Raw genomic sequence first — 13902 nt, forward strand, 5'->3', positions numbered from 1 at the left:
CAGCTAATATACATTTACCAATACATATTTATTTTCTGTTATTAATTGCCATAATATAATTCAATTGTTATTGATATTTATATTGATATTTACATATACATTTACTAAATTAATCTATTATTTCTTCACTTATTAATACATAATTTAGTAATTTAGTTGCATAGATCATTAGATCATTACGAATTAAAATAGAATTTACATTGTTTAAATGTATTCATACATTTTAATTATTTACAAAAAGTTTAGGACTTAAAAATCTAATCATTCTAGAAAAAAAAATCGTAAATATCCAATAACAAAAGGTCTATATATAAGAGAAAAAAATTATACCTATTATTGTTTTATTGTCAAATTAATGAGCATCGAAATTTCAGTTTCAATAAAAAATGGCTCGCACAATTGTCAGATTTTATCACTCTTTGAAATTTAGTTGTTAAAATTATCATGTTTTCTAATATTTAAAAAAATATATTATTACAAATATATTATATTTGTAAATATAAATTTTTCAACAAGTTATACAAAACAAGATAAATATTAATTGTTGCATATTTTTTTTCAAATAGCTATTCTTCATATTTCAATTTTTGTATCGCAGATTAATAGAAATATGCCAGATATATCTTTACCTAAATTTAGATTCTGCATAGATTGTTAAATCTAAAATCTTAATAATATCAAGATTACAATAGTTTCAAATTTGAATAATTATAACTAATATAACATTACGTAAAATTTGTTTAGATATATCCATAAATGTACATATACATACTAATCTTCTGTATATATACATACTAATTTATTAATATTCATATACTTTTGCTTTTTAAAACTTACGTATTGCGTATGTATAAATATTATGCGGTATGAGCCATAAGAAATTAAAGTACGTGAAATTTAAATTTTTATAATGTACACAATTTTTAATTATATGTATCTCGGTTACTTTCTACAAGTTACTTCTACAAAAAGTTACTTATAAACAAAACATTAAACCTGTTTCTACTTGCGGAATACATTTTAAATAGAAAACGTGAAATACGCAAGACAAAGCGTTGTCAAATTTATTATAATTATATTTTAAATTTTGTTTGTAATATATAAAAGAATAAAATTATTCACATAGAAAATTAATAGACGTCGCAAAAAAAGAGCAATAGTCCAACCTTGGGTAACATATTTAGATAATATTACACTGTTAATTTCTACTGAGTCGCCATTGCTCCTACCCAATATTTGATTAATTTGACTAAATGAAGTAATTAATTTGACTAATATTGAGTAAATACTTACTCAATATGTCGTTAATTGTTTTAAAGTTAACCTTCGTTGATTTGTTAAATTTAACCTTCTTATTGGGTAGAAGCAGTGGCGACCTATAAAATCGTTAAAAATGACTCAATTGAGTAAAATTTGACACTATGAGTTTAACAGTGTAGTGTTTGCTTAGCTTTTGCAAAATCAAATAAACAAAAAATTATGTACATATATTTACAACTTTTCAAATAATTCTTTAGCATCTCAGCCAAATAATTTATAATAATATAAAAATTTTCATAAATACCATAGATTATGTTCATCTATCTACTTATTTATGTATGGAAATTGACTAATTTTTTATTTCGGAATTTTAAGTCCCTCGTGCAAATTTATGGTATTTCATATTAGCTTGATATTACATTGACTACTTTCTCTGTCACTAATTATAGATGTAATCGGAGTGTGCGTAAACTCAATTGCGTAAACATGATTCAAATATTCCCCCGTCATGCATTTCTTACATATAAAAAATATATAAATCAATTCTTGGATAAAAGTTTTTTCTAAACAACAAAATTTTTTACAAAAATATAAAGACAAGTAAAATATCTGTTAGGATTAAAAGTGACAAAATTTCTAAAAATATATAATGTATTTAATTTTACAATTTATCAAATCTCATATATGCCTCTTTTATTTCTTTTTTGCGTCGCCTGATATTATTTCAGAAGAATTATGCAAGAGTAATATGTCATCAAAGCACATATAAATTGATTAACACAAAGCGACATACAATAAAGTGTTGCGCGAGGAAATTGTATAAATAATTCACACGCAGAATAATGAGTTAAAAGGCCATGTAAAACATGATGTGTTTTGAATAAGCAAATACTTTTTTTCGGTACGTCTGCACTTAACAATCGTAATGCTTTGTATGCTCAGTACATCTGCATTAAAAAAAAGACTCGAATAGTATATCTGAACATATTGAATAGTTTCTCAGAAACACTCTATTTTGACGCAAAAGTTGAACGTAACAAGAATATACAAATATACAAAGATACAAATAATAATTATAAAATTAATTTTATTATAAAACATTAATTGTTTAAATGTAAGAATTGTTTCTTTATCATCAGTAGAAGTTGACTAATGTTTTATTTTATATGTGTTGACTAATGTTTTATTTATCTGTTATTGTAATATATGTATTATATATCATTTAATAATATGACCATTGATTATATATTGATGTACAATTCTATTTTTAAAAATTGTCAAAAAATATATATTTTTATAAAAGTGTAATAATATTCGACACAATCCAGTACATTCTTTCCGCGCAATAAAAAAAGATTCTTTTTTTCTATGATAAGATTAATGAGACATTGAATTATAGGAGTGACAAGAAAATATTTATCACAATCATTATGTAATCATAAATTTGTGAGACCTGTACAAAAAAAGAGTAAATAATTTTCAGATCTGTATTTAGTTAAATTTTCAGATATTTCACCAAAATGATTCAAACGTTCTTTCCGTTGAAAAAAAAGTTGTTAATTTGACTAAATTTTTCGACTTGATTAAATTTCTTCAATTCAACTATTTATGTATTTTAGTCAAATATATAAATAGTTAAATTAAAATTCAAGTATTTTGCGTATTTAAGTTAAATGCATAAATACTTGAACTGAAGAAATTTAATCAATTTGAAAAATTTAGTCAAATTAACATTTTTTTTCTCAATGTACGATTCGACGATGACAAAAAATTCGAATACGCGTGTAATTCAAATTCTGACGTAAAAACATCCGTTTTCACTTGTAAAATTGCTTTTTCTATTTTTGTATGTTAGCTTTACAGTAAACGATTTTTTTTTACTTTTATATGACTCTATCTTAGCTTTATTAAAATTTCTTCAGAAAATAAAAATTTCTTCAGAAAGTATAACAGACAATTAAAGGTAACTGTATAAATTTTCAAAAAGCTCTTGAGAAGTTTCGTAAGCTATATTTATAATGTCAAGAAGGCAGAAAATAATATTCGATTTAAATGCAACGCCCTGCAGAAACAGTTAAGCGAGTTAATCTTACAATGACGTATCACATCATTTGCTATCGTTCTAACGCAAGTGCGAAATTATCGCTGCATGACTTATGGCGATTCGACGCTGAAGATGACGTTATTGCGATAAAGAATTAAGAGATGTACAAATACTAACGCGATAAAAATTACTGTTAAGAAAACTAGTAACGCAAACTGTTAATTTAAATAACTGAATCGTTTTTATTGCATTAAACTGTGTCACTATGTATAATTATTAAAATTTATAGAATAAATAATTCATAAATGATTAGAAAATTACGCGAATCAATTAGTATCAAATTTGTTGAGCATCAATTTTTTTTTAATAACGTAGCTTTACGAGAAATCAATCGAAGGTCTTAAAGTAAAGCTTCTTCCAAGAAAAATTAAAATTGCTTAAAAAAAACCGTGTACATAACATAGTTGCATCAACTAGTGAACATGACTCGTAAGAATGATCCATAAGGCTCGCGAGAGCGTATTTCTGGTGCGATATAAATCGAGACAGAAATATGATAATGTATGAATCATTGATCTCAAGATACAGCTCTACCATTCGTTTTTGTTTCTGAACCTCTCGATTTCCTCCCGTGAATTTTAATCGTCATCGTGTCTATATATATGTGCGAACAAACGACCTCGTGCAAAAGAACATTCCAGTAAATTTGCGCGTCATCGGAGATCACCCAATGACAAAAGTGACGCGTGTTTTTCGTGACAAACACAGCAATGTATTTAACTAACGACGTTGATGCATAACACCAACATGGCAACAAGAAAGGAGAAATCGAGCATGCGATTCACGAGTATGTGACGGATTATAGTGCGTGATTACTATGCCAACGACCGGTCGGACGGATGCAGAGAATATACTACTGATTTTCCAAACGGCTGAGTGTTGCATACCATCACATTTCCGATTCTGAATTTAATTGCAGAAAAAGAATAATTTTGCACGTCGATAGATCGAGGAGCACGCGATATGATGCAGTTTATTTCATAGCTTGCTTCCGGAACGACCCAAATATCTTTATTCCAAGCGTATGACTACATTCACCTTTTAGCAATCCGGATCGGAAGTTTCGCCAATAAATTTTTACATTCAGACGACCGTAGTATGCGTTTCGGTCGATCGCATGTTTTTACGAATATAAATTCAAAATTTTGCGAAAAACACGAAACGCGTATTGAAATACATTCTACAAGATTTTTTTTAGCTGTACAATTTCCCCCAAAAATAATCACTTCATAAATTTTACTCACATTATGATCAATTTTTGCGATTAATTTTAACTTTTTGTGTCAATTTGAACTTCAATATCGAAATTGATGATAACGAGTCTAATAAAATATCGACACGTTTATTAAATTGATACAGCTACTTTAGCATAATGTTCCTGCAAAATCAATCATAAGAACTTCGTTCTTCGGATAAAATCAGTTTTTAGCGTAAAAAATTATAATTACGCAAATGTATTCTTTAAAATATGTTTACGTAGCTAGTAACGAGCTTAGAAGTGGAAATTGAACAAGATGTATCGCAAATATATATTGATAAATATTTTAAAATTTTCCACGAGATAATTACACGCACACACACACACACAATATAAAATATAGATAGATAAATAGATAGATAAGATTATAAAGATAATTACATATTAATTATATAACAAATACAAGTTTTTTTATGTATATTCTATTTATGCTTGTCATAAGTAGTGTAAGAAAATACATTTTTTCATAACAAATTAAAAAATTTAATTATGTGAGAAGTTTGAATTCCATTAGATATGAATTATATGTACTATATATTATTACTTGAGCGTTAAATTCTGTATAATTATTATATAAAATATTATCAAAGCAATCATAATTAATCGAGAAGTGTATAATATTAATAATGCGGAAAGTTTCAAACAGTACACAAAATCTCATTTATCAACATTAATTTATAACAAAAACAACATATAAAAAATATCAAAGAAACTTGTACTTCATAATTTGTACTTTGATCTTGTTGATTTTTTGTTTAACAATTACTATCATATTTATATAACAATTTGGATAAAATAATTCTTATATCGTATTGATAAAATCTGCACAGGATAATTTTAAAAACGTGATACAATAGGAGTAAAAATAACTCTACGTAGCTCAAAATACATACGAAATGAGAGAATGAGTTATTTTCGCATAATGTTTTATATATCAAAAAATCAAATTAAAAAATTTAAAATATTTCTACGCTTTTCAATCTCGAACGATCTTCATCTTCAGTTATGACAATTCAGTTATCTGCAACTTGTTTTGACTATTGATGTGTAAACAAAAAACAAGATGTCCCGTTAAAAATTTAAGAAAACAATTTTTTTTAATAATTTGGAAACAAAATAAAACTATATGTATATGTAAATATTGAGATCAGCTTTACATTCCTTCAAGAACAATCTTTTTCCTTGTGTGTTTGTCATAAAAAAACAACCGCAGGTACTTTTCCAATCACACGATGCTGCATTCGCGATATTATCGATATATATGTAAAAAAAATCCCTCTAATCTGTCGCGTATAATTACACGCCTCGCTGACGACCATTCTAAACAAACTATCGCTCTCTGTATTTCCATCAGGTCGGCGAACCGTCTCGTTGGGATAACCTTCTGACGCTCATAAAGTATCAACACTTAAAAGCAATTAGTCACAGTTGTAATTTTTATCAAAGCATGCAATGCTCACATGACTGGCACGCATCGCTCGCACGGTTTCACGAGAGGTACTCGGATTAATGATAATATCAATCGCATCTATCGATCGATTAATCAAGCGCGGCACGTGTCGCTCTTTGGACAGTATCATCGATCCTGCCGATCGCGATTTCGCGGATTCGATAAGACAATTTCTCATACGCCTTTCCTGTTATGTTTCGCACGTCGCGTGATTTTACTAAGCTCGCGGCTGATGTGGAAATATCATGATATATAACAAATAAAATCCCGAATAGTTGCAAAACGTATGCTTAAATAACGCGCCATTATTTGTGTAAACACTTTTCGCAATCCAGTTAACGTGAGCTCGGTTATCACAAAAGTGAAAAAAAAAATCACTTTCTCGTGGCGTGTTTTCGATTAGGTAAGAGAACCTTTGAGTTCCTCCTGATAAGATACGTATTACGAGAAACGAAAATCGTTTATTTTTGAACAAGTGTCGCAAGTAAATATTTATTTTCAGAGATTCAAATCTCAGAACTAGAAAATTTTAAAAAAACGTTGACAGCTCATATAATTGCGTAATTGTAAAATTGTACAAATATATCAAAATGCAAAAGTAAAATGTAAGTGTTGACCTCGAAATCTATTGAATAACTTTTCATAAATATTTATTTGTACAATTTCGATAAATATATTCTCCTAATATACATAAGCAGAAACCGTTTTATCTATTCCATGTCTAAACAATTCTGTGATTGCAAATCTTTTAAATAGAAGCTACTTTAATTTGCATATCACCTTCATTTCTATTACGTTCATTTTTATTTGTAGACAAACGCAGCAAAAAATTTTGCTCATTTTATATATATTATAATAATGTATAGATCGCACACACATTAACGTAATATTTTTAAAGAAAAATACAAATATTTTTTAAAGTAACAATTTTTTGTTAATTATACAATTTCCGATTAAATTTTACAATTTTTTGTAAAAATATTTTAAAATATTATGTACAAAGAAAAACAATTTTTTTTTCAGTAAACAATCTATACTTTTTGTAATTGTAAATGACAAACTTGAAGATATGTTTCTATAGTAAACTTTAACATTCCTTAACCAAACATAAAAGAATAAAAGACACTTTATTCTTTTGCGCTCTTTTGTAGAAGTGACATATATTAGTTTATCTTCTCCTTATCGAAGCATTTGTTTTTTACGTCGTTTATACGCTTACATCTATAATGGCTATAATTGCAAATGAAGAAACATAAAGATTGAACTTTGGCTACCATAATAAAATACACAGAGAACATAAAAATCAACTTATGATATATGTGCCAACAAAAGTGTCTCTCTTCGCTAGTGCATTTGCATGGTGCATTTTACATTATATAACGACCGTAATTGCGCGAGCGAATCGTCTAGAAATGATTTTGCAGCGTAACAAATAAAGCGTGAAAGGAGTGTTTCTCTTCCTCGTATTGTTACGGCACCATTGGGTTTTTTTTTTTTTTTTTTTTTTTTTTTACAAAAAGATAGAAAATTTATTACAGAATTGCTATTTAAGAATCAATCGAGAAGTTCATAAAAAATTGATTGAAAGCACAAAAGAAAAACTAAGAATTGAACATATCTTCAAGATGTATTAATACATCTATGTTATAAGAGTTTTCCGTATTAAAAAATTCAAATGTTCTTTAAACTATTATCTCTCTAATATATTCGCAACACAGAAAATAGTTTTTATAAATTTTATAAATTCTCCTATCTATAAAACTTATGCGGAAACAAATATTTCCTTCGACAATAACTTGAATTCAATTGAGATATCAATTTAGATATTTGTTACAAGATGCTGCATTTAGAATAGAATATGTACAAAAAATAAAAATTTTTTATGATAAGAACAAAATGCAATTGTATACAAAATGCAATTTAGCTATTATCAATTTTGTTCAAATGTTTGTTCTAATCTAATCAATTTAAAACAGTTATAGAATTCGTAGTTTTAATTATATATTTAAAAATTCTAAAATATATATGTAACTACAAAAGATTTTTTTATTAATTTTACATGTATTATATTATATAAAATAAATAATATGAAGATTTACGTAAGAGTATGTATACATATACATAATATATACGTATACATATACACATATATGTATTATTATATATTATTAATATAGAATATAAATATATTAATATGCATATATAATATTATTTATAAATATAAATTAATGATAAATTATTATGCGCACGCATGTACATATACATGCACATGCGCATATCATTTCCTGTGTATGTATATAAGCTTACCAAATTATAGTTCATTAAAACTTCATTATAATTCGTCAATTTCATTAAATTTTTTAAAAATTATAACATCACTAAAGTATTAAAATAATAACAAAAATGACGAAATTTTTATCAATTAATGTCATTAAAGTTGGTCATGCAATGGAAAACCAATGTCGCGTGGGCATTACAACAAGTGCACGATAACGACATTCGTAGCTGGCGAATTACGACATCGGTATTTCAAGTTCGGCAAAACATACGATTGTTTGACCTTTTCGAGGCTGACAATGAAACTTTTAGAACCACCTGGGAGAAATCTGACATTTGAAACGCAAAGCGTCTCTATTTTATTTATTAATGCAAAATAAATATCTAAATTAATAGGCTTTGCTATTGCAGCAAATTAAAAAGCGGATTTAATTGAGCAAATTAAAAAGCATTTAATTCATTGCGCATTCCAAAATTATTATCTAAGAAGATATGTCTATTTCCAGTCACTAAAAAGAAAAAAAGACTGAAAAGTAGTTTTGGCAAAATTCATAATTCAGAATTAATAAAGAAGATTTAATATTAAATTAAAATGTGAATTAAATTAACTCTTTCATTCTCGAAGAATATCTAAACAATTGTAAAAAAATATTTATTTGCATCATGTATATATTAGATAACAAAGATACAATTCATAAAATATCTAGATGTTTTAAAAACATTTAACGACTTTTCTACATATTATCTTTATTGCAATTATATATAATAATTTGCACTACAAAGTTATTCTACACATTAAAAATATTTTTTTTACCTTTCGATAAATGTACCCAAAATATTTCAAAAGAATTACAATTCTGTGAGTTCCTAAAGTTTATAATGACTTTTGTTATTAAACTAACAACAATAAATGAAAAGCAATAAGACTCTATGTTAAAGAAGTTTTTAAATACATATCAAAATACGTACTATCTATATAAGCAAAAAATGTTTTTATGCTTATTTATAAAAAAATTATAGAATAACTATCTGATTATTCTATTCACAAATATCAAAATATTTTATTTCATAATTTATAAGACATAAAACCATACTATAAAAATAAAAAGATTAACATAATATTCTACTCACAAATATAAAAATATTTTATTTCATAATTTATAATACATAAAACCATACTATAAAAATTAAAAAATTGACATAATAAATAACAAATTTAAAATGTAAATTAAATATGCTAAAAATATCCCCAAAAACACATGCATGCATAAAAATCTTTAATATTTACATTATAAAATATTTTACGATCTCTTTTAAAACAAACTTAATGTATAAATATCACAAATTTTTTACAATCTGTTTGAATATATAAGATATCATTGTCTAACGTTTCCAACAATCTGATATTTGTGCATAGACACATTTATTACAGATATGATTTCTATAAATAATATTCTTCAATAGTTTGATTTCATTTCATTTATTTCATGAAGACATCGAGTAAAATTTTATTACATAATTATTATTACATACATAATGATTATGTAATATTGAATGGACTACAATGTCGACAAACCTATCAAATTATCACAAACATTCTGATCACGACATTATCACGTGTCGAGAAAAATACAGTCGAGAAAAGATAACTTTGACCAGACTCTTTACCACTAATTGCGTATTACTATAACCGGCTTTAATCGATAGATAAGTATTTCTGGCAATAAATGCTAAACGACTTGCACTTGCCGTAACAAATTTACGTGTGTTTAGGGCATCATTTTGGTTTCGCTGTATCTTACAAGATTTCGCAGTGGCGGCGAAGTCGCGGCAATGGTGTCACGGGTAAAGTCATAGTTAATGCCAGACTTTCTACAGACGAAGACCGAAAGGCGGAACGTGCTTCGCGTCAAATTGCGCTGGCGATTCTTTCCAAATTCACTTCTCCGAGTACTACTTTGTGCCTCGATGCGCATGTGACGATGTCTTTCGCCATTCGATCGTTTCGCGTCCAATTTTTTTAAATAGCCGCGCAATTTGTAAAAAACGATTTTAAATAAAACTATAAAATATGTACATATGTAAGTGTATATTATACATATATTTCAATATACATATTGTAAATATACATATGCATCGTACATTTATTACAGATATATATATATATATATCAAAATATATATATAATTATACACACATAATTATGTATACTTATAAATTAAAACAGGTTAATAAATATTAAAAAATAATGAATTATTATGTACACATTTATACGTACGTGTATATATATATATATATATATATATATATATATATATATATGTCCAATAATTTGTAATGCAAAATTCATCATTTTTAATATTCATTAAATTTTTCTAAATTTTTAAATTCTTTTACTTAGCATTGTGCTTTATATATATCATTCTATTAATTCAATTCTTTATTTTTTTAGTGTAGCTAGCAACAAATGTACTCGTTTTTGTGTGTATGTGTATGTGTTCAAAAAATGACCTTTTAATAATATGTTTAAATAATACATATCCATATAGGGTTGCCGGATGTGACAATAAAATCAAGATTTGGCCAACACTAGGCCAAATCACACTAATTATATAATTACATAATTTTAATATTAATTATATATATGTACATAATAGACAAAGTAGAATATTTCTAGCATGAAATAAGTTTAAATTAATAAATCTGATTATGAAATTTATTATTCGTTTCCACATAGATTTCGAAGAAAGGATTTTAAAAAGAAATAAAATCGTTGTTGGCTTATGCCAAATTAATTGAGAATATTAAGAAACTCTTAAAAGAAATCCGATATTTCAATATGAAAAGTACGTGATAACTAATCCAGTTATAGATTATACAGATAATTTTGTGTTTCGCAAAACCAGTTTTACATTTCAAGTTTCATCTGGTTCCATATCATTTCTGTCCAGATAAGTCAATAATTATTTCTTTTAAAGATACATTCATGGCCTCATTAATTTTTGTTAATTAGGTTCTACATCGATAAAAAAAAGCTGTTAATTTGAATAAATTTTTCAACTTGATTCAATTTCTTCAATTTAACTATTTGTGTGTTTGTCAAATATATAAATACTTAAATTAAAGTTCAAGTATTTCATATTTAAGTTAAATGCATAAATACTTAAACTGAAGAAATTTAATTAAATTGAAAAATTTAGTCAAGTTAACAACTTTTTTCAAAGTATATACTCTATGTTCTACAATGCAACATTGTGTACATGGAGAAAATTTTATAGTAAAAATTACTATGTAAATGGCAAGTGCAGACTAAGGAAGTAATTATGAAGATTTTTACTATAACCTTCATCAAATCGCCACAGTATTTACACTACATATGGTGTAATTCTCTGAAATTTCTTCTTATAGTCTGTAGCTACATAGTAATTTTTACCGTAAAATTTTCTCCGTGCACAAAAAAGTATGTATATAACAAACAAAATAATTACAAATATATAATCAAAATTATAATCTATTAAATAATTCAATTAAAAATCATTTATCTCGTGCCTTTTCATCTTTCGCATGTGCAGAATTAAAAAAATCAAGTTCAAATACACACGGTGATTAAAAAAAACCGCTTAAACCGAAACTTAAAGTTACTAACGACCCCAATACACATACTGTGCATAATTGCACAGTTTGCAAGCGTATAAAACGTTCAACGTGCGCCATACCTCGTACGAGCTACAATTTCAACATTCATCATATTTTGTAATGCCTGCGCGGCTGGTACAAGAGTTGCAAAGCTAGTTTTCTGAAAATGGAGACCGCTAGCATGTATGAAATATGCATTCCATTCTCCACCGAGACATTTTTGCTGGGAAGAGCTGTGTCCTAAACGGCTCCTCCTTTCGTCACGCGACAAATTCCCACTTGGCCACGAGGAAAGTATTTATAATAATACAAAAAAAAAAAAAATACTTCCACGGAAACATTGCGCAAAGCACGCGCCGCGACGACGACGGGGTGGGGTGGGGAGAAGGAGAGCACGTTCTCCGTTTGGCGAAAAAAGAAAAAAAAAGCGTTAACAACGCTCCCGCGTACAACGCCCGGAGCACACTGATTCGCGGGTCTCGTGCTGATCCGTCGACGAAGTCATTCTCGTGTGATATCGCGGAAAAGTTTCGTCAAGGCCCGGCCCGTACGTGGGTCTGGGGATCTATGTTGCAACGTTCGAGCGCGATTTCATTTAGCTCGGCCCCGTATACCATATTGCTCAAAAGTTAGCCAATCGCGACTATACGGGCACCGCTAACACGCCGTACCGTACCGTACGAACGGAAGAGAACAAATTTTCACGATACTCGTATGTGCATACGTACGGTACGTCGGCACTCGGCGCGAAAATGCGGCCGCGCGCCGACTTCTACGGTCAAGAAACAGAAAGAGAGAGAGAGAGAGAAAGAGAGCGAGAGAGAGAGAGAGACAGAGAGAAAGAGTCGAACGTAGCGTCGAGGTGTAGCTAAAAGCCGGGGAAACCCCCGCAACATACCTGGCAGGATCGACGTTCGTCATGTCCCCGTAGTTCATCCTGTCGATGTCGGCCGTGGTCTTGCGAGTGCACGCGCACCTGGCTGTCACCGCGAGGTGAGAAAGAGAGAGAGAGAAAGCAGTCAATAGCAACGAGATAGACTATGTCACTTCGGTGTTCTCGCGTGTGATGGAACGGAGACGGACGCTCCTAGAAATGCGAGAACGAGGAGACGATTCCGTTTATTACGATCAACGCCGCGCGATGCCGAGCGAACGACGGGGCAGCACGCTTATACGGAGCATCGCCGGATCGGAACTGGCAGGAACTGCAGGCGGCGGCGGCGCCTACCTCTCACCCCTCCCACTCGGTCTTCTCTCACTCTCTTTCATCCGATCTCGCACAGATTCACGCGCGCGCCAGGTCCGACGAACTCCGAACCTCCGTGTGAGCCGAGAGTCCTCCTTATCACGCGTCAATGAGATGGACAACGATGGACACGGAAACGCTCCCGGCTCGCTCGCCTCGCCACGATCACGCAAGCGAGCGGTGACAAGACGGCGATACCGCACCACCGCACGCCGCACCTCGCCGTACCACAGCGCGCCGCATCACATCGCACCGTACGCCGCGCCGCGCGCGCGACCAGCTGGCCGCGTCTCTCTGCCTCCCCCCACCCCCCACCAGCGCACCCGTGTCGGACCACAATCCGCGCGCGCGATTGGCTGCCGCGAACCACGCGAGCTCCTCGTTTCCTCTCCGTCGGCATCGATGCGCCGTCTCCTACTCTCCTCTCCTTTTTCCGCGTAAGGGCCACCCGATTCATGCGGTACTTACTTACTTTACTATCAGTATCATCGGTATACGACGACCGTCGACAGGCGGACTTGCGCTGGACCAACGAAACGACACCGTGTGTGTTGTTGTAATTGATATTGATATTAATCGCGCTGTCCGTTATCGACACGGGGAACACGCCATCGGCGGATGCCGCTGCCGAGAGCCGAAACAACGATCGGTAGTATCGGCGTAGCCCCGAT

The 13902-nt window shown here is 30.2% G+C and overlaps 1 protein-coding gene across 1 annotated transcript in view; it reads right to left on the reverse strand.

Moving 5' to 3' along the window:
• LOC105840813 overlaps window positions 1-13480 on the reverse strand; it is a 28594-nt gene extending 15114 nt beyond the window's left edge. Inside the window, exon 1 of the mRNA XM_012687886.3 lies at window positions 12884-13480. Within this exon, the coding sequence (XP_012543340.1) occupies window positions 12884-12921 (38 nt within the window). The 5' untranslated portion in view covers window positions 12922-13480. The remainder of the gene's footprint in view (window positions 1-12883) is intronic.
• Between the last annotated feature and the right edge of the window lie 422 nt (window positions 13481-13902).

Source organism: Monomorium pharaonis, chromosome 2 (genome assembly GCF_013373865.1).
Source record: "Monomorium pharaonis isolate MP-MQ-018 chromosome 2, ASM1337386v2, whole genome shotgun sequence".
NCBI classification, from domain to species: domain Eukaryota; kingdom Metazoa; phylum Arthropoda; class Insecta; order Hymenoptera; family Formicidae; genus Monomorium; species Monomorium pharaonis.